Source organism: Penicillium odoratum (genome assembly GCF_028828045.1).
Source record: "Penicillium odoratum strain IBT 22623 chromosome Unknown utg000001l_segment0_segment0, whole genome shotgun sequence".
Lineage (NCBI taxonomy): Eukaryota > Fungi > Ascomycota > Eurotiomycetes > Eurotiales > Aspergillaceae > Penicillium > Penicillium odoratum.
In genome coordinates this window covers 2,409,048-2,429,804 of record NW_026643143.1, presented here as the reverse complement: position 1 = coordinate 2,429,804, position 20,757 = coordinate 2,409,048, and the positions used below count along the sequence as shown (strand labels likewise).

At 48.1% G+C, this 20,757-nt stretch overlaps 8 protein-coding genes across 8 annotated transcripts; 5 read left to right on the top strand and 3 right to left on the bottom strand.

Moving 5' to 3' along the window:
• Nucleotides 1-15: 15 nt before the first annotated feature.
• On the top strand, nt 16-1,835 carry N7520_000911 (uncharacterized protein; the record flags this gene model as incomplete). Its single annotated transcript, XM_057134846.1, has 7 exons — nt 16-67; nt 133-366; nt 423-524; nt 586-914; nt 977-1,405; nt 1,457-1,666; nt 1,722-1,835. 7 exons carry the CDS (start codon nt 16-18, stop codon nt 1,833-1,835), a joined length of 1,470 nt encoding a protein of 489 aa, XP_057000782.1.
• A 772-nt stretch (nt 1,836-2,607) lies between these two features.
• N7520_000910 (40S ribosomal protein uS14) lies at nt 2,608-3,123 on the bottom strand (the record flags this gene model as incomplete). Its single annotated transcript, XM_057134845.1, has 4 exons — nt 3,054-3,123; nt 2,969-2,992; nt 2,778-2,820; nt 2,608-2,673 (listed from the first exon to the last, which is right to left on the bottom strand). Exons 1-4 carry the CDS (start codon nt 3,089-3,091, stop codon nt 2,608-2,610), a joined length of 171 nt encoding a protein of 56 aa, XP_057000781.1. The 5' UTR covers nt 3,092-3,123.
• Nucleotides 3,124-7,489: 4,366 nt separating this feature from the next.
• N7520_000909 (Ytp1 family protein) lies at nt 7,490-9,438 on the top strand (the record flags this gene model as incomplete). Its single annotated transcript, XM_057134844.1, has 4 exons — nt 7,490-7,781; nt 7,842-8,776; nt 8,842-9,213; nt 9,265-9,438. 4 exons carry the CDS (start codon nt 7,490-7,492, stop codon nt 9,436-9,438), a joined length of 1,773 nt encoding a protein of 590 aa, XP_057000780.1.
• A 687-nt stretch (nt 9,439-10,125) lies between these two features.
• On the top strand, nt 10,126-11,104 carry N7520_000908 (dienelactone hydrolase family protein; the record flags this gene model as incomplete). The annotated part of the gene is made up of 4 exons (XM_057134843.1): nt 10,126-10,213; nt 10,298-10,626; nt 10,713-10,830; nt 10,902-11,104. 4 exons carry the CDS (start codon nt 10,126-10,128, stop codon nt 11,102-11,104), a joined length of 738 nt encoding a protein of 245 aa, XP_057000779.1.
• A 962-nt stretch (nt 11,105-12,066) lies between these two features.
• On the top strand, nt 12,067-15,764 carry N7520_000907 (Gaa1-domain-containing protein; the record flags this gene model as incomplete). The annotated part of the gene is made up of 10 exons (XM_057134842.1): nt 12,067-12,259; nt 12,342-12,479; nt 12,545-12,626; nt 12,683-12,748; nt 12,810-12,931; nt 12,981-13,172; nt 13,695-13,986; nt 14,046-14,284; nt 14,352-15,214; nt 15,276-15,764. The coding sequence occupies 10 exons, from the start codon at nt 12,067-12,069 to the stop codon at nt 15,762-15,764; spliced, it is 2,676 nt and encodes an 891-aa protein (XP_057000778.1).
• Nucleotides 15,765-15,945: 181 nt separating this feature from the next.
• On the bottom strand, nt 15,946-17,244 carry N7520_000906 (proteasome regulatory particle lid subunit RPN9; the record flags this gene model as incomplete). Its single annotated transcript, XM_057134841.1, has 3 exons — nt 15,946-16,587; nt 16,656-16,891; nt 16,980-17,244. 3 exons carry the CDS (start codon nt 17,242-17,244, stop codon nt 15,946-15,948), a joined length of 1,143 nt encoding a protein of 380 aa, XP_057000777.1.
• A 719-nt stretch (nt 17,245-17,963) lies between these two features.
• On the top strand, nt 17,964-18,787 carry N7520_000905 (class I SAM-dependent DNA methyltransferase; the record flags this gene model as incomplete). Its single annotated transcript, XM_057134840.1, has 3 exons — nt 17,964-18,001; nt 18,060-18,228; nt 18,284-18,787. The coding sequence occupies 3 exons, from the start codon at nt 17,964-17,966 to the stop codon at nt 18,785-18,787; spliced, it is 711 nt and encodes a 236-aa protein (XP_057000776.1).
• Nucleotides 18,788-18,912: 125 nt separating this feature from the next.
• N7520_000904 (FAD-dependent oxidoreductase) lies at nt 18,913-20,626 on the bottom strand (the record flags this gene model as incomplete). Its single annotated transcript, XM_057134839.1, has 6 exons — nt 18,913-19,194; nt 19,287-19,616; nt 19,674-19,737; nt 19,790-20,020; nt 20,158-20,347; nt 20,410-20,626. 6 exons carry the CDS (start codon nt 20,624-20,626, stop codon nt 18,913-18,915), a joined length of 1,314 nt encoding a protein of 437 aa, XP_057000775.1.
• Nucleotides 20,627-20,757: the final 131 nt, after the last annotated feature.

The window sequence follows — 20,757 nt, the reverse complement described above, 5'->3', positions numbered from 1 at the left end:
CTTCAAAGACCCAAAATGGCGAACCTTGACTCCATTCACCTTCTTTCGGAGGCCGCATATGGATGTGGTATGTATTGCCATTCCCAGTGGCTACCTTATTCAGATCGGACTTCGAACTGACCCCATTATCAGAACATTTGGCTACCCTCTTGAAGAATGGCCAGACAGCAGGCCAGTTCAAAATTAGCTTTCGCAAGATGTATGAGGCGCTGGCTCCCTACACCAAGCCTGAGCCAGTGGCGGTACAGACTACCGGCTTGCGCACTGTATCTTCGCTGAAGCCCAAGTATCATTGTGTCTCTTGTCCCGAAGTCTGCCTGAACACTGAAAGAAAGGCACATACTAAGAAGACCGGTCATGTTTTTTGTAAGTGGAAATTCAGGCTTTCAATCAATAACTGGCTCATGCCTAATTCTCCTTAGACATGGAGTCACGAAACCGTTTCCTCTTTTGCGAGAATTGTGCGGACCTTGTCTATGATCATGGCCTGGAAAGACTCTGTGGACCTCAGGCTAAGTTTGAATGTCAGAAACAACCTACTTAGATGCTCATGCTCGGGAATCGGCCTTACTGATCTTGACATAGACGGCAAAGGTGCTGCATGGGTCACTGACGCAGCCTCTGAGGCTTATGTTAAGAACAACGCTTACAAAAACCCTTGCTCCCGTCGTGGTGCCCGTGGAGTTTGGAATATGGGACAAACATGCTATCAATCCGTAATTCTTCAAGCCTTGCTGCATGACCCAACCCTCAATGCCTACTTCCTTGCTGGCGGACACGATATCCACACTTGCGAACGGAGCTTTTGCATGGCCTGTGCCGCCACTGAAGTGTTTATGGAATTCAACAGCGGCGAAAAGACCGACGCCGTATCGGCAGCTACTTTGCTCTACCACGGCTGGGATGCGTCTCGGGTATGTAGGATGAAAGGCCCTTCGGTCCCTGGAATCCGAAGTTGCTAATCATTTCCTCGTAGGATATGGCCGGATACCGTCAGCAGGATGCCCACGAATACTTTCAATTCCTAGTGAATTCCCTCCATGCGGCTACACCAGGACACTCCGAAAGTCATGGTAAAAAATGTCGCTGTTTCTTCCACCGTACCTTCTATGGTGAGCTCCAAAGCAGTGTCATGTGCCACAAGTGCGGCAAGACCACTCAGACCTTAGATCCAATGGCCGACCTGAGCCTTGATGTGCAGCTGCAAACCAAGAAACGCAAGCTGGCTTCCCGAGCTAGCTCCACCCCAGCCACATTGACTGGTTGTTTGGACAATTTCACCGCCATCGAGGACCTGTCTGCCGATGCCTCCTATCACTGTGAAAAGTGTGGTAACACCCCTCAGCGCGCATCGAAGCGGCTGCAGATCCGCAAGCTGCCTTCCATTCTTTGCATGCATCTCAAGGTATGTTCCTCAATGCTCTGTTGTACCGTCATTTCTAACATCATATTTTAGCGTTACGAGCATAAATCAGCTTCCTCTGAGAAGATGCACGGCCACATTGACTTCCCCCTCACTCTGAACATGCTCCCTTACACTGTAAAGAAGGACAAGGAACGTGTCGATACATCCCGGTACATCTATGACCTGTCGACGGTCGTAGTCCACCAAGGTAGCATGGAATCCGGACACTACTACGCGTACACCCGCGTGGCAGGTGATAAGGTATGTGCAAGCTTTATCTGATAGAAAGGCAGACTCACTAATCACTTTGATCTAGTGGGTGTTGATGGATGACAACAAAGTCACCGTTGCCAGTGTGGCGGAGGTCCTGCGACAGGACGCCTACCTACTGTTCTACGGGATCCGGACTATCGGGTCCGAGAAGACCTAGGCCATCAAAGGCAGTGTGATGTGAACTCTGGCGCTCTGGATGGGAAGCCTGCGGGCCTGATTTGAATAATAATGTACATAGCATGGGCAAAAGATAAAAACAACAATATCGTTATCCAAGGGACTACGTAGCCAATTTCTACATTGAGGTTTTGTCCTGTCTTGCTAAGAACAAATTGAACAAAGCAAAGCGCACCTTCGAAAAGGAAATAGGCGCACCAGAGGGAATACCCTTGCGCGGATGATACCCATTCGTTTGTTCCCTTCACAAATCAAGTACGCAGGATTCCAGATATGGAGTCATGAACAAATCATTGAAGAAAACCCGTCATTGATATTGGATAAAGAAAAAAGGATGAAGGATCAACAATCCTCGTTTTCAGAAACTCCTTCACACAACAACCCCAGTCCCTAACTCGTCCATCCGTGCCATAAGCAAGACACGAATAATGCCTCCTCCATAAGGAATCAACAACCACTTTTTTTGGGAGCCGTCATGCGAAAGAACGGAACGTGGGCGCATTACATTTCCCGACGCTTCGAAACATTCCCCTTCCCGGGCCACTATAGTGACCGAGCGCCAGGGCACGTAAACGGATCATGGACGCGAATGGAATCGAGAAAGGTGTTTAAAGGCGGACATGGTTTAGTTGTTTAGCGGTACTGTATTGAGGACGCGGTTAGTTTCAAGCCCTAAAATTCCTGGTCCTCCGGCAATATCCAAATATTATGGTTCGGTGTCGAGTCGAAGTGGTAGAAGCGAAATGAGAGGTTTAACGAACCTTGACGAAACCGATGTCGGTGGACTTCTCACGGAAGCACTGACGGCAGATGTTCATCTGTAAAAATGAGCCCGTATTAGCTTCAATTGGTTCCAATCTTATGCTCCGGGCACATTTATGTGTGCGCTGGAGTATCGTGTATTAAGAGGGATCCGACATACGCCGTACTTGCGGATCAGACCAGCGCGGTGGGTGCAGACACGGCTGTATCGATCGAACATAAATTAGCCATTATTCCTCCGGATTTCTTCTTCGTTATTCGTGGTTTTCGAGGCTCTTTCTAGCGCTCTATCGCTCTCTTCTTTGTGCAGTCGTTTCTTATCGGTGGGAGGAGTCTGAGGGGCGAACACACCATTCACGGGAACCCTTGCCGTACCTGAAGAGGTCTGTTAGTTGCTGTCGTTTTGAAGGCCAGAGGTTCGTTCTAGTCGACTTACTTGCGGGGGCGGCTGAACCAAACGGACTCGTGAGTCATCTTGAGTTGTCGTGGGGGAAGTTGACGGGGGGGTTGTTGACGAGGGTCGTTGGCGCTGTTGAAGGAAAGTCGAGAAGTTCGGGGTCGAAAATCGTTGTGTGCCGCCCCGATGGGGAAGTGCACGGACCAGCTCGCTTGATTCACACGCTAGTCTGTTTCAGGGCATAGTCATGTGATTCAGCTGCGCTCCCTGATTATGTCATCCTATCTGTATCTAACTTTACTTAGATCCCAGGCAATCATACTAAGTATACTTCTTGAAAAGTTCATGCTTTTTGGGTATAGCAGCATTGTGGCTGTTGTGAAATATTTTCTGTATTATATGTTCCCAAGAATATTCTGGTTTTTCTCTCAAGTGCTCCTCAATCAATGGTCTACCCGTTCACGGATGTTGGAAACAAGTCCCCATTACCTCGCAAAACTACGAGGATGTTGTCTGCTTTGTCACAACCACAGACTTTGAATTCTCTCCACTACCCGTGCTAGGTCGTATGAAACGCTCAATCTACCTCTCTGCATACTCACGCTTCCCGTATCTCTTTAAAACAAGCATTCATCGGATTAATATGTCAAACGATATGCCATTGACATGAAATGGCTAAGTCAGTCGACCGGAGATTTAAAGCGATCAAATAAAGCAAATGGAATACACTTCTACCCCAACGAACAATGGATCATGACTGGACCTTTCCAAGGCTACGCCTTAACGCTACCTCCGTTGTTTTGCCCACCTCACTGATCAACGCGCGAAATGGCTGGCTAAAATTGTACATGGCATCGATTTCACCACACCTACAATGTATGATTTAAAGTGCAACTCTGGATGATGTGAGGTCTATCAATTGACCAAATGTCCCGTCGTCATCCAGAGGCGTACAAGACATCGATATGGTGAAGCTGGGAGCCTTTTTTGATCCAATCAGGCTGAACACTGCCTGCAACGGATGCAAGTGGTTTAACCAATTTTTATCTGAACGGTAAATATGTAATCATCCAGATTCAATATGCTTAAAGTCAATTGTGACCGTTGTACGGAGTACCCCGTTGTCTTTTAGGAATAATGACCGTCAAGCTACATGTAGTCAATTTGACTGCAACTTTTAGCGAAGATAGTTCGTTAAATATCTTTGACTATTGTTATCATTCTATCAACTGAAGTACACGTATGATCGGCGCCAGTTTCTACTAACTTAAATTCGTGTCCTGAGTACACCAGAATGGCATCAAGATCGGTGGGAGAAACATCATTCCGCACTTGTCCGTATGTACCGAGTATAATTTGGTGGCTGGAAGTAAATTTTATTATAAACTGAGACGGGAATTAGCGTGTCTGGGGTATACAGATTCGAGCAGGATCAGCAGGTCGCTTAAATAGTGTTTGATGGATATTTTATGCACATTATTATATGAATGGATGAAGTCTGTGCTCAAGCCCGGTTACCGACATGGTCATGTACTCCGTATTGATAAAGCTTTACTCAATTAAGAGTGTATTCATCCAAAAAGGCAGGGGAACCAAAAGGTGTTGACGATCATTGGGCGCCAGCGGTACCTGGGACACGCCCGGAGCCAAGACGGCCTGCGGAAGGCCTGGTGCCGGATATCCGATCAGTTCTTCAAAGGGCTTTATTGCTTAAATCAGTAACTCCGCTCGAGGGATGGATGCATTGTACGATGCCGATCTGTTGATCTTGATGGGTTGTCTGTGCTCTGGTGAGTGGATATAGCTTTTCCGGAGCAAAGTGTAGGTGGGGACGGGCGACGTTTATCTCAATATGTTCTTGAAATCAAGGTACTCTATACTTTGTACGGAGTACATCATTGTAAATTGATTGCTAAATGACCTGTGACCGTATGATCGTAGACCGAGATTCCGGGGTACACGGCAAGCTTGTGAGACCAGCCCTGTCAGCTTCATGCAGGCGGGAGGGGGTTCTTCAGCCCTCCAACCCAATCAGCAACGAGCCAAGATGCGTCATCTGATAGCTTCAACGTACTATTGAAGAGAAAACTTGTCTTCGGATATACTATGAGCAAAAACGAGAAGAAAAGCATTACTCAGCCGAATGTCCGGGTGCGTGTCGTCAAAGTGCGTGTCGTCAAAGTGCGTGTGCGTTGTGGAACCCATCAGAAGCCGGAAGGCGGCGGATGGGCGATCCAATTCTAGCCAATGAATGTTCAACTCATGATCGCCGGGGTCGTCAGATGAGAGAGCAGATTCTTCTGGGCGTTCTTTTGTTCCTGCTTTGGATCGTCCAGCCAAAAGAAAATCTACCCATATTGGCACAGCTTCCAAGGTTTCTCCCTTGGATCCACAGAGTCATCCACACTTCGTAGTGAAGCTATAGGAACACAAGCCCCGCCACAGGAAATGATTCGATGGTCTGAGATCCGTATATCCTGATTCTCGGGAAATGTCTGTAGTTCATTCGAATATGAATTCAAAGATGGGACTGGAACTCGTATTTTGGTGGCTGGGAGGCGGGATAGCTCTAGGGGGAGATTATAATATTTGCCTGGCCAGTCCAAGAGAAGCCAACGTCAGCCAACACCAAATTCAACCCTATGAAACGTGAGATGAGGCTCCAAGCTACAGGGATCTTGCCCCCCTGTTCAGCTGATGTGTCAAGAACGAATCAATGGGTACTTGAGTAGTTATACTGTACGAAGTACATTTTTCACTGTCTTTACACCCTGCTAGTCGGCAAGCTATCCAAAGCTTTATTTTTTGCTTTTCTCAAGGGTACCATCATCTTCATGTGATTCGATCCAACGCTTAATTCAAAGTTTGCACGCAAGTGAGCATGCCTAAAGGCGGTAAATCACAAATCGTGTCTGTATATGATTCCTCGTGCCCTTGGCTTTGACCTCATGCCATTCAGTGCCTGTGCATTCACGGTATTTTTTCGGATGTAAAGGCCAAACCTCCTTACGGCTCGGAAACCGGACAAGTGAATGACCGAGACAGGGATGTAAAAGGCAGCTCCCACAAGCTGTTGGGCCAAGATCTACTCTATAAGGCGGCCTATGTGTGATTAGTGGATCACTGATTGGGTGGAGACACTTCAGGGATCATCCGATGGGGACCGAAAACCCATGCAGAAAGGGTTCATCTAAGCTGATTGAGATGAAAATCGAGATGAAAGAGGATGGTGAGGGTCAACTGAGCATACGATCTCTATCGTCATATAAATTTGAAGAGATTGGAATCTTGGAACTGTTGCCTAAAATTTGGGAAAATGATTTCATACCTCAATAACGTGTCTAGTCCTAGCGGTGTAAGGCGGGATGAAGGAGTCCCAACTGGGCAGCGATCGACTACGTCATTAGGGCGCTTACAGTGCAAAAGTTACATCTGCCTACAAGTGAGAAAATTTGATCAAACATGCATGTAGCTCCACTTAGTTCTTGACGCTCTAGATTCTCGTCCTGGTAGGGAAACCTTGGAATGAGGTCATTTTTGGTCCCAAGGGAGCTTTCCGACTCATCCGAAAGATTTTTTTTTTTTGATTGGTAATTGAGTGTATAGCTCAGGAATGCCAAGATTTGGGTTTTTCCCTCTTAAATCCGCGCCCCCTAAGAGTACAGAATACATAAGTCCATTACAGAATTCAACGCATGTGCAGATCCCTGCTGGTCCAGTAGAGATGCATAGGTTCAAATATTCAAAGGGAGGGGCACGGGGCATACTGTGAGACCAATATATAGAAGATAGCTTCAATATTCCAAGGTTCCAAGGTTGAAGATCGGATGCTTGTTTTGAGCAATAAATTTGAATGACACATAATATACCAGGGACGGGATCTCGGAGAGTGAATCATGGGAAAATTCGGCACACGGAAGTATGGATTTAGTGAGTGTTGTTGCCACGCACCTCTCGGCGCCGGTTCTTTATCCCCGAAAAGCGTTGGAAACTCGCGCCGGCGAGGGAAAATAAAAAAAATAATAGAAAATTTCCTAATCCTGTAGTCATAATCGGCGCAGGTTCCGGGAGGTTCGCTCTTTTGATCTTATTAATTCCCTGCAGCCTGCCCCGCTGAAAGCGAGGCTCTCTTTATATACTCTATACAGCCCACCCACATATACTCGGTATACTTCGCTTTCAGCCCTACCGCAGATTTTAAATCGCCCTGATCTCCTATCCCACAACCAAGCTTAACTTGTTGCGGAATAGGTCTTCTCCCGACCTTCTCAAGCTGGTCATACTGTGAAAGGGAAAAAGGCTCCAAAATCCAGACGGAAGCGTTCATTCTCCTCCGGGTTGGCCGTATCGTTACGTCACGATTTGCGAGAGCTTCACCTTGCGCCGGTTGGAGCTCTAGCACAACTCCCCTCCTTCGTAACTATAGCGCATTTTCACAGTAGCTGGAACAAACTGTGAGAGTCTATTTGATCTCAATGCGCAACACTGCTACTCGAGTCGCATTCGCGGCGGTGTTTCTCGCATCGCTTGCGACTGCGCTTGCACATGGAGACGATGAGTCGATGAATATGGACATGGATATGAATATGGACATGGGCATGAATATGAACACGCAAGCGAGTACCACTACAACGGCCACAGCGACTCCATCAGCTACAGGGCAGGGTAATGCCGTTATGAGCTACTTTGCCTATGGGAAACACTCCAGTTCCATCATTGCGCATGTTGCTCTTATGGTTCTGGGCTGGTGCTTCGTCCTCCCGGCAGGTAAGCACCATATCCTAGACTACAATTGACCACCAACTCACAATTGCTCTTCTACGACAGCTGTCATGCTCAGCATTGCGCGCTCACGCCTGGCCCTTCCTTCACAATTCCTATTCCTGGTTTTCAATGCCGCCGGACTGCTTCTCGGCATCGTCTATAACAGCCAGACCCCCGATCTGTACAAGAACAATGCGCACCACAAAATTGGCTGGATTGCCACTTGGGTGTTCAGTGCCCAGGTCATCCTCGCCCTCATTTTCGCATACGCTGGACGTGGTGAATCCAAGTCATCCTCGGCTTCATACGAGCGCGAGTCTTTCCTGCCCCTTCCAACGGAGCAGATCCACTCATATCCGTCTGCTCCGATGCATGAATACCGCTGGTCTGCAGATAGTGGCCAAGGGACGGAGCCCAGTTCTTCTTGCCACTCTCCATGCGAATCTCCGACGGATGATGGTTTCGAAAAGCCAGAGGATCCCCTGCCTGCGGAACTTCCCACGCGGAGCTGGTTCCACAGTAGCTTCGTGGACCGTTTCTTGTCCAACCGCCTGCCGGGATTGGTCTCCAGTCGAGTACTCCGGATCTTCAGTGCGGTATACAACGTGGTCGATCGGATCATCCTACCGTTCGGGTTTGTAGCCATTGCGACGGGTGCGGTCACCTACGGTGGTATCATGAGACGCAAGGAAATTTTCAATGGCCTGGCCCACTTCATCAAGGGTGGTATCTTCTTCTGGTACGGAATTCTCACCTTGGGACGCTATATGGGTTGCTGGGCCGATTTGGGCTGGGCTTGGAATAAGAAACCGGGAGCGCCCATTGTGAGTAGATGGAAGGCCAAGGTCCCATCAGCAGAGTTTGTCGAGTCTCTTGTTATCTTCGTCTACGGTGTCTCCAATGTTTTCTTGGAGCATCTATCCAGTTGGGGTAAGGCCTGGGGCCCGGCGGATCTAGAGCACGTTTCGATCTCGATCATGTTCTTTGGAGGTGGCCTGGTAAGATTGAACCTCTTGACTTGGATTGAGTTTTTTCTTTGGCTGACGATAATCGACTAATTTAGCTTGGCATGCTCTTCGAATCCAAGCGCATTCGCGAAGCGCTTAACATTACCATCATTCGGTCCCCTGCTCATGGTACTCGCGACGAAGCGTGGCAGCTTCCTCGCTCGCAAGGGGTGTCTCTCAACCCGATGCCGGCCCTCATTATTCTGCTGCTAGGGATGATGATGGGATCGCATCACCAGACTAGCATGACCTCAACCATGGTTCATAAGCAATGGGGTAACATGCTCGTCGGTTTCGCTTTGGCTCGTGGTATGACTTATGTGCTCCTATTCATGCGCCCACCTACTTCCTATCTACCTGCACGTCCACCTACGGAGATCGTTGCTTCATTCTGTTTGATGGCTGGAGGTCTTATTTTCATGCTCAGTGTAAGTTTTATATATACTCCTGCATTAACTTATCTAAACAAACGTCAACAGACACGGAACGTGATCGAAAGTATGGAATTCTACGAAATGGATGCGATGTTCACCTTCACAGTGGGCATGGGATTCACCGCCTTTATCATGGCTCTTGAGGTTTTGTTCATCGCGCTCAAGGCGTGGGCTACGAAGCGGGAGCAGCGCTCTCAGGTCACGTATCGCTTCCCGTGAAGGAATCTCTTACGCATTTTTCTTTCCTGCTCATGATACCCCGTCACATTTCTGCGGATATAAAGGGTTCTCTGGACATGATGCCCAACCTGGAGATAAACATGGGTGCGAAAATTTCGGACCCTTGATGCTTTTTTTATGTTGTTTTTTCTGGTTTGATGATTAAGATTATGGATTAATGTGGTAATAACGGTGCATGATCGACCTACTCAGGTACTTTCGGATGGAATGATAGTATCTCATAATGAATATTACAATACGCTTCTCACTCGACTTGGATCGAACTGAATTGAACTTGCAAAGATTTATAAGCTTGTAGACGGAGATAGTCAAACTTTAACGCCGAACCCGTGCCGAGAACCGAACGGCAGAGCTATGACTTCACGAAGAAAAAAGGGGGAAAAAGAAAGAAGGTACCGTACAGCATAGATAATTGCCTGTTTCTACAAAATCAGTATTTAAGAGCAGGGATCGGTGTATCTATAGATTATATGCGTAATTGGACGACACCGCTGTACTATGGGTTAATTCAAGCTTTGTAATGACATTGAGGGGCAAGCCTCGAGACTGGGTCGAGTGGGTCTTGCCTTGGACAGAGGGGTTGAGTAATGTATTTTAACTTGGCTTTTTCTTCTTACTCTGTGATACCCTCCCACTTCAAAATCCTTCCAAATACCAACCAACAAAATGGCCTCCAACCCTCCCTCTCAATGCTGCGCCACTGGCTTCAAGCACGAAGGCACCCCTGTCGGCGAGCTCAAGACCATTGACGGTGGTAGGTTTGAATTAGACCCTCCCCCCTCCTTCCCCCCAATCAATGCGTCTGAGATTAGCTAGCTGACCTCAATTCCATCTACAGTCAACACCTACATTGGTACTCCCAAGAACAACCGCAAGCCTGATACGGCCATCCTCTACCTGTCCGACATCTTCGGCATCTTCCCCAACAACCAGCTTCTTGTTGATGAGTTCGCCAACAATGGCTACCTGACTGTCCTCCCTGACCTATTCGCCGGTGGTCAGATCAGTGCCGATGACATGGATAAGGGCCGTATCAACATTATGGAGTGGCTCAAGGACTACCAGCCCGAGAAGGTCGACCCCATTGTGGCCGCCACCATTAAGTACATGCGCGAGACCCTTGGCGTGAAGAGAATCGCTGCTGTCGGCTACTGCTTCGGTGCCCGTGTATGTCCCACCTCCCATTGTTCTTCCAGAGTATCCCTGAATACGTAATAATTCATCAATACTGACAATTCCGGGCTTTGGTTTAGTACGTCACTCGCTTCCTGAAGGTTGGCAAGATCGACGTTGGTTACCACGCCCACCCCACCGGTACCACCCACGAGGATCTCGCCGGTATCGAGGGACCTCTGTCCATCTCCGCTGCTGGTATGTTTGACCACACGACTTCAAGATCGAAGAGAGAATGGCGCCCCGGCTAATCAAAAATCATTTAATAGAGATCGACTCGGCCTTCCCTGCCAAGCTCCGTCACGAGTCCGAGGAGATCCTGGCTAAGACTGGCCAGGAGTGGCAAATCAACTTGTTCAGTGGTGTTGTTCACGGCTTCGCCGTCCGCGCTGATCTGAGCGACTCTAAGCAGAAGTGGGCTAAGGAGCAGGCTTTCTGCCAGGCTGTTACCTGGTTCAACCGCCATCTATAGAATCATGCATGAATATGTTTGATCGAAGGTTATAGAGGCATCAGTGGCTGAGATACTCACATCTTTTCATATATTCTGGTGCCAAGCAGCCCAATCTACACTTACATCAGAGTTGAAGGGCTACTCGATATGTTTGGTATTGAGATATAAAAATCATAATTAACCCAATCTCGGAACATTATCGATCATTCAAGGTGGACCTTGAATAGTTCAAATTTGCTATTTAAACATAATCTGCAGTAAATTTCACATTAGTATTGTGAACTTCTGCATATATTGTCAAAGGTAAAGCAGACATACATGCTCATTCAACCTTATGTTTTTCCAAGGTTTATATCATACTGATAGTTTGGAATATCTGAACTTTACATCTTGATATAGTTCAATTATAGTTCGTTAGTCTGATGCTGTGACTAAGATAAAATCCTTCCTAACGAGGATTAGCGGGGATCGACATTTCGATTTTCTTTACGTTTACCATCGAGTCTTCGTATTCTTATCCCGAACTTGTTGGCTGTTTTTATCTTCTATATTCTTGGAGGTTTCTTTTACCTCGCAGTAGTCTACGTTGAACCGCCTTTCGTGGTCGGTTTGATATTAGGCCCTTCCTTTCCAGAAAGTCGCGTTCTCGCACATAGCCGGGATCGCGTGCGCCTCGTGAGTTATCCGTTATCCCTGGCTATGCCTAATGCATCATGTGAAATTAACCACTTCCCCAGATTTTCGACCTCTCGTGTCTTTATATCGTGGACTTGTCCAACTATACATTCCTGTTGATACGTGGTCGCAAATCCCGCTACAAAAGCCAGCTTGTTCCGCCTCGATCCTCCGCTCCGCCCCGTCGATTCCAGCAAATACCCAACGCCTTTTGGACCCAACTGGAAAACCGACCAACTCCCCGTGGCCGAAGATAATCATACTTGCTTTATTCTCTGCGATCCCTCTGTGGGAATTGATTCATTATGGCGACCCCGACCGCGTTGCCGCCGCTTCCCTTCAACCCGTCGCGCGTGCGATCATATCTCCTGCGGTTGCCACTATTCACGCGACTGGTGCTGTTGGTGATTCTTGTCTTCTGGCTATTGGAGTTCCAAACTGTTTGGAGCGTAGTGCAATGGGGATCTCTGATTCCCGACGAGATTAATTTCGGTACTAGTAAGTCCTCGTCCGAACACTACGGAAATGGCTCGATTCGGCTATCCAGGGCATTGAGCTGATGTTTCTCTTTCAATTATAGTGTACCGATTGAATACCTACCCTCTGATCCACACCGGATTTTTCCACGCAGCGCTGAACACCGTGGCTCTGACGCCGCTCTTGGAGCGATTCGAAGCCGAACATGGTACTCTTACTTCGATCGCCCTTTTCCTTGGACGTGGGTAGCCCTCGAGCGATACTGCGATGATGTTTAAATTTATTGATGACTTTCGGATTGATTAGCGTTGTCAACTCTTCCCGCGGGTTTCTACCTCTTGATTGAGAGGGCGATCTTGCATTGGAACACCCCGGTGGTGGGCGCAAGGTAAGAAAGCCACTGCAAAACTAGCTAGGATACACAGCAGATCTAACCGCATCTAGTGTCTGGGTGTTCTTGCTTTTGGGCTCCGAGGCCATTCGGACATTCAAGTCTCACCCGTACTTCAGGTTGGTGGAACTCCTTCTCAACCCCATTAACGATCATCACTAACATACTTTCTTTTGATAGTCTTGGTCCTTACAAGATTCCCACCTGGACATCACCTCTATTTGCCTGTGTTGTGTTGTCCATTCTTGTGTCCAACGCAAGCTTTTTGGGCCATCTTGGTGCAATTCTCGTTGGCTATCTCTGTAAGTTTTTCCTAACCGATATCTTTGAAGCATTTACTAACATAAACAGTCGGTCTTGGATACCTTAAGGTCTTTGTACCCCCAGAGAAGGTTCTGCGATGGATTGAGGGCAAGCTTAACCTCTTGGGTCGCCTGCCTCACTACGTGTCGGTGGATCAGAAAACATATGGCCGATATGGAGTACTCCCATCTTCCAACGCCGCTGGTAATGGAAGCCCAACACCCCTGACCTACTTGGGAGGTACGCAGCGCCTGGGCTCATAAGACAGTCCTATGACTATTTAATTTTATCCCCCGTATGTATATCTCTGCCATAATTCTTTGTTTTCTTGTACGTCAATTCTGGGGGTGCACCTTGATTGGGGATTCATGAGGAAAGGAAACGAAACGCATCTGTGGATCATCTCAGCATCGCCAATAAAGCATAGCGAATTTCATGTTGGAATATCTTCATAGAGACTATAATGTAGAGATTCTTGTGCTGTACTTCAGATTGTTGCGTGATTGGTCACTATCGTCGGGCGTAAATTCCCCGTAAACACCAGCTGGAGCTTCAATCATAGACTCCACCTTCTCTTACCCCAAACACGAATTCCCTTTGTTACGGAATGGGAAGGACATTGAGATTCCCTCGATGATCTAGAATCAATGGCGCTGAAATGTAAGTGAGCAAATCTAGCTACTCTTTGAATTGCTCCTGTCCCTTTCCCCAATATTGAACCCCATGCCAGAGACCGATCATGAAACTAATGCTTCATGCTAGCTGCGATCCGCAATTTGCGCAATAACCCTCAACTTCTCTTCGTTCGCCTGCCGCCGGTGCTATCGCTCCTTTGCATCGTCGTCGGCGTGGCCTGGCTCCTCCTCCTTCCCTTGAATGAATACTCCCGCAATACCTACATCTCCGAGAATGCGCTCTTACCAGGCCAAGTCCATGCATACTTCACCGGAAGCGAGCAGAATATCTTCCGCGGTTACAGACGAGAGCTGGAAGGATTACTGAACGAGGGTCAAAAGGGTGGGGACAGTCAAGATGAGGCGGAATTGACTCCAGCGTACGTCGGATGGACATGAGCGCATTGGAATCTGAACATGAAACTGATATCTACTCAAGGATCTCTACCAAAATCCAATCGATTCTTCAGGTTGCGGGCTTGAAGGTTGCGACGCAGAAGTATGAGTACACTTCGGCGGGGATCACCCACCAGGGCGAGAACACCTATGGCATTATCCACGCGCCCCGAGGCGATGCGACAGAAGCGATCGTGCTAGTAGCTGCATGGAAAACGGCTGATGATGAGTTGAACCTGAATGGTGTCACATTGGCTCTGACCTTGGCAAGATATTTCAAACGTGAGTATCATATGGTGTTCGAACGCTATACACATTACGGACCATTAACATGGAGTTCATCTGATAGGCTGGTCGCTATGGTCGAAGGATATTATATTCCTCTTCACCCCTGATAGCAAATCCGGAACCCAGGCATGGATTGATGCCTACCACGATCTCCACCCGGTATCGGTTCAACCACTTCCGTTGAAGAGCGGCGCCTTACAAGGTGCGCTTGTCATCGAGTATCCATTTGACCACCGTTTCAAGAACCTGCATATCGTGTATGATGGTGTCAATGGCCAGTTGCCGAATCTGGATCTGTTCAACACGGCAGTGGCTATTGCAGGAGGCCAAATGGGTATTGGTGCCAATCTGCAAGAAATGTGGGAGCACGATGACAGCTACGAGGCGCGCCTGCAGACTATGCTGCGTGGCATGACCAAACAGGGTCTTGGATACGCCACAGGAGCTCACAGCAGTTTCATGCCTTACCACATTGATGCCATCACTTTGCAAACCAAAGGTGAAGGCTGGGAAGATGAGATGGCATTGGGACGGACCATCGAGAGTCTATGTCGCAGCTTGAACAATCTTTTGGAGCACTTGCACCAGAGCTTTTTCTTTTATTTGCTAATGCAGTCCAATCGTTTTGTCAGCATTGGAACTTATCTCCCTAGCGCCATGCTTATTGCTGGGAACTTTACTATCATGGCGATTGCATTGTGGATGCGAACGGGCTATCATCCGGACACCAAATCCAAAAAGCTCACCAACCCCAAGCCTACAGAGAAGACCACCGATGCTTCGATGCTTAAAAATGCATCAGCACCGGAACCCAGTGGACATCCGGTTGCAGAGCGTCTGCTAGCTTTACCACTCACCCTGGTCACTGGTCTTCATCTGCTCGGTCTGGTCCCGCTCTGGACTTTTAACACACTTCCCCATCAGGTTAGTTGATGAAATTGTGAGGGTTGCCACGAGAAAATTTGTTTTGCTAACATGTCTCTAGCTTTTCACAACCGTCACCTACGCCTTCGTCGCCGTGGACATTGTTTTCCCTTTGCTTCTGGCCGCCCTCCTCCGTAACGGCTTGGGTCTATTCACACCCCTCGTTCCACAACAGTATCTTTTGATCAAATCATTTGCCCTGCTACTCTTGGGATTGTCCCTTTCCACCCTGGCAACCCTCAATTTCTCCCTCTCTTTCATGATCGGTCTTCTCTGTGCACCGCTCAGCTTCATCAACCGTCTGCAATGCACATCGGCGGCCAAACGGTACGCCTTTTCGGGCGCTGGATTGGTGTTACTTAACCTCCTTTCCCCACCAACCGTTCTTCTGGGCGTCTGTTGGTACACCGGCGTATCTGTCGAGACGGTCTTGACACAGGCTGCTTTCGGCTGGAATGTCTGGGGCATGTGGACCCAAGTCGTGGTATGGTGTGTTTGGTGGCCAGCTTGGTTGATTGGATGTGTCTTGTTGGGATCATCTATGTTCTAATGTCGGATGTTCTATGCCGCAGTATAATCTTAGCCACACACCGAGGTGGCAATGCACTCTGTGGAGTCCATATGAAAAATACCAAAGATTTAAATATCAAGACGTATCCATCACTGGGGAGTACAACCACAGGCTATTCATTCATTATAGATAAAAGCGGTTTAAGACACTAGAAAACCGTCTATGCAGCCCAGACGTCCTTGCCCACTCCCTCGATCCAGTGTCCCAGTTGATTAACACCGGCATCCCAATCCTTCAGGCGATTCCGCATTCCATCGATCTGTTTCATATCCAGAACCTTGGGCTGCACCCAATGAATGTTAGCCACTTGTCCCACCTGATCAATTGATCCCTTGAGCAAACCCAGCGACAAGGCCTTCATAACCAGGTGCTCAATCTCATCAGGCTGTACCTTCGTCTCCGAGGCAATAGCCGCGAAGGCAAGGGAGCGGTCGTGCGGGGGACGTCGGAACACCATCTCAGTGAGTGCAGCGAGGGAAATCTTCTGGTACAGGAATACCCGGTGTGACTCCAGTAGCTTGTTCTTGCTAATGTGACCAGCCAGACCATCGTAGGCAGTCAAATCTCCACGGTTGAAGGCGAAGAGAAGATCACGTAGCCAGTTGTGGGGTGTGTTGGTCAGGGAATCCAGAATTGGGTGCAAGAGGAGCTCGCCGAAGTTGTAAATCGAATCGGAGACAAGAGCAGCGACGCTAAGGTTGTAGGCGCGAGAGACACGCTCGGTTTCGGGAAGTTCTTCCAGATCAATGCAAGCCAGGTAGAGGAGGGCGTTCTTGTAGAAGGATGCGAATTCTTCCTTGGCCTGGAACAATGTTAGTATTTAGTACCTTTGGCTTCGATTTTCTCTTCATTTTAACTGCGGAGACGTACGTGATAATAATCGGCGTTAACTTTGTAGAATGACGCATGCACGACAGTCTCGACTGAATCGAACGAGTCCAGCGCCGTTTGGCAAGTTGCCAAATCCTTCTGGGCCCCATCGAGATCTGGTAGTCGTAGCTTGGCATTGGCGACATCGGCGAGCGCATAGACATAAGCGTCTTGTGATTCGGGCTTGTTCACTTTGCCCGCGAGGGATGTGAGGAAGGCCAATCGTTCCTTGTCATCTATCGTCCCCGCACAGGTAAGCAATTCGTCGAACAACAACAAAGAAAGAGCAGTCATGAAGGCTGCCTTTTTTTCAAGACCACTTACTAGCACATTCTGTCGATGCCATCAACCCCAGCGCGACGAACTTGAGTTGGTTGATACGGTCGGCGAAGCTGAGCACAAAGGTCTTGAAGATGGCTAAACGCTGAGGCGCGCTCGCCGGCAGGCGGAAGAACTCCACTAGAGAGTCTGTGAGTTGATGCCATAGCTTTCGCTCCCAGTACTCTTCGAAGGTCAGGAAGTAGGTTTGCGTCTCGGGGGTGCCATTTGCTTGCTGTTCGGCAAGAAAGTCGGGGATTTTGGAATCCATGGCGGGGATATGTGGGAGGATTCGATGGAGAAGACTCGGTTGTGATGAGAGGGGAACACCACAATGAGGAGGGTCGTTAGGTGGGGAAATAGAGAGATGCTAGATGGGAAGATGGGGCTGACGGAAGCTGTTGATGATGTCTTTTTGGCTGCAGCTTCGGGCGGTGAAGGAGCTTGGACATACCTATGTCAACAGCACTTAAGTACATTTATTACCTTACCCAGAGTAGCTTAACCTTGAAAAATGTAAATGTTTACCGGTGAATAGAGCACATACACTTGGTATTCCTAGAGCCAAATGATCATCCAAGATTACTACCTGTTTCCCAGATTCAAAAGATGTGACTTGTTTCGATCCTCCGAGGCAAAGCAGCCATGGCTGAAGTGAAAGAACCTTATGAGTTTGTATTCATTTTCTTTGTGGATATCGGAAATATTTCAGGAATACTCAATCGAGATGTCTCCGATCTGCAGGCCGAGGTCACCGAGGAAAAGCATATATAAATCTGTCGCAGGAAGTGTCCGAAATGTCTCCGAGACCACGGGCCTCCCAATATATAGTGCAACTTCATCCATGTATTCCCTCTCCTGCATACTTCCTTTCCTTCAACATTCCTTCAGTAATATCTTGACAGGATCCTCGAACCTCTCCTGTGCATCCTTCGAACATTTCAATTCCTATCCAAAGATTGTTCCTAGTGCTGGATCGCTCTTTCTACAATGTCGGACTTTACAGAGGCAAATCGGAAATATTTCGAGTATGACATCAAACAAACAATTTGAAGCGCATACATAGGCGACTAACTATCATCGCAGTCAGCTAGCAACCACATACGAAGATAAGTTTGCCGATTCGATGAAAATGCTTTCCGAGCAGACTTTACAGTATAGACTCTGGATCAGTGATCAGTGGACCGACACTGTCAACCAAGATCAAGAGATCAGAATGCTCGAGTACGCATGTGGCCCGGGAAATATCTCAATGGTATGTTGACTGAAATTTGATGATAATATCCCTCGATAAACTGATAAAAATATAGACCTTGGCACCCTTTCTAACCCAGGTCATCGGCATTGACGTCTCTGAGAATATGGTAGAGAAATTTAACCACAATGCTGGCCTTCTTGGACTCAAAGAAAAGGTATTTGGTCATAAAGCTGACCTCCTTGCTGAGAATTCTCCGGTTGAATTTGATGCGCCGCCATACACCGACGTGGATGTGCTGACGGTTAGCATGGCGTTGCATCATTTTGAGGACCCGGGTCTTGCTTTGCAGCGGTTGGGTGGCCGGTTGAAGAAAGGTGGCGTGTGCTTTATCATCGATTTGGTCTCACACTCTGGGCATGATCATAAGCATGGGTTTGGTGACGCGGCTCACACAGTCAAGTCCCATGGGTTTTCTCAAGAGAGCATGCAGGAGTCATTCCAGGGGGCTGGATTTGAACACATTGAATACAAGGTCCTCGCTCAGCCGCTGGTATTTGTGAGAGATGGAATCAATGTCTCTAAGACGGTTTTCATTGCTCGTGCCCAGCGGGTTTGACCTGGTAGCGATAGACAAATCATGTTAATTAGAGAGGAGATTATTCCATTAAAAATATTGATTTTTTTTATTTTTATTTTTTCAAATTTCGAAACGAAAGAACGAGAAATTTCACAAAGCTGTGCTCATTCCCAGTCCCCATCGAGGACAATCTCCTCACCCATCTCCAAAGCCTTCAGCAGTCCATCAATAGTCCACGGCTGATAGACATAGCCGGGAGGAATGTTGGTATTATGAAACGCACTCCCACCGGCCAGATGTGCGAGTGCACTAGTGTAGTTTTCGATCGCGTATTGCTCTGGATCATGCTGCCAAATCCAAGTACCAAGTAAACCGACTGGCTTTGTCTGCGACACTTTGGCGTTGGCAGAGCGATTCCGGATCTCATGGTTGAGCACGCCCAACAGCTGCAAGCAGGCGACGCGTTCAAATTTGTACCAACAAGTCAGCTTTTTTTCCCCCGCAAATTGTCGCTGACGAACCTAAGCTTGTTATGAACCCGAGTTGCCCAGGGCACATTATCTTTCCCTGCAATATGCAAGCATGTTGCAAGCGAGATAGCATCCTCCATTCCCTGTGTAGCACCATTTCCAGAGGACGGAAGAAAAGTGTGGGCTGCATCGCCGATTTGAATGACTCGCCCAGTGGAAGAAGTCCAGCAAGGTTGAGGTTCACGCCACATGAGCTTGAAGTCGTGAATCTGGCTCTTAGGCGTTGCCTGGATTAATCGGTTCGCGTATTCGGGCCATCCCTCGATCGTGGCTGTAGTTTGGAGGACAGTTTCGGGGTCTACCATGTTTGACCATGATTCCGTGCTTTTTCCCCGGTTCTGAAAATGCATTAGTGAATTTACAACACGAATTGCAAGGTGTTCATTGTGCTGTACCGGATATGTGAGATACCATGCCATCTCATCATGTGTTCTGCCGAAAAGCGCATGCACGCCATCACTACAGTCAGTCAGATTTGGTCATGAACCAGGCAAATTGGAGTGAAACAAACCCAAGCCAAAGTTGCCCAGAAGGTATGCCGGACTCTAAGAGTGGAAATTTATCTTCGAAATCAGGATCTGCGAGAGCCAGATCAATTGGACAAGAGGCTCGGTAGATCGAGAAACCTGTAGTACGAGCGCGGACTTCATGGTTTAGCGTCACACTCGAAGATATGCTTCCGATTCCATCAGCAGCGATGACCATGTCCGCTTCAAGCCTCTCGCCACCTTGGAGAACAAAACTGGCTTTGGAGTCATGTGCTCATAGTATTCAGTAACCTGTTTATCATATTCAATCGTGATTCCGATCCGCTCAAGTTGATCCGATAGCATTTTGTGCATCTTTGGACGACTGTGTCTGTATATCTTCCTGGGATACTGGCTGTCCTGGTCTCCAGCATTCACCTTTGGAGGATTCAGTTCGAAGGGCTTCGGGCCTGAGATCATTTCTCCTGTGATCCTATGCCAGGAAATCCATGGTTCGTACGAGATAAGCTCGTTTTCCTCGGCCATTTCTGGCCATTTCTGCAGCACACGGATCGCGGTAGGGCCGATAGTAAACGAGTCGCCTATGAATTTGCCTCAGCCGGGTTTATGGTTCAAAGTTGTACAACACCGTGGATTTGTTTACCTGACGATAGCCGCGATGGGCTTCTTTCGAGAATTCGCACATCGTGTCCTTTGCGCCAACACTCGAGACCAGCCAGCAAGCCAGCTACACCACCACCGACAATGAGAATAGAGATATCAGATGATGGTGACCTCGCGGGCAACCTGTCGGAAGTATCACTTGTGTGAGGCGGTTGTGTGGCATTTCTGGCAAACTCGGAGCTCAGAAGGGTGCACATGATTCCAAGTTGGAGAGTAGATCAGATGAAGTATTGTAATATTGGATGAAGTGAGCTTCAGGGGGTAGATATTCTTCTATTCAAATAGACCTCAAGCGGTTTCATGGATTGAAGTCGGAAGAACGGAGTAC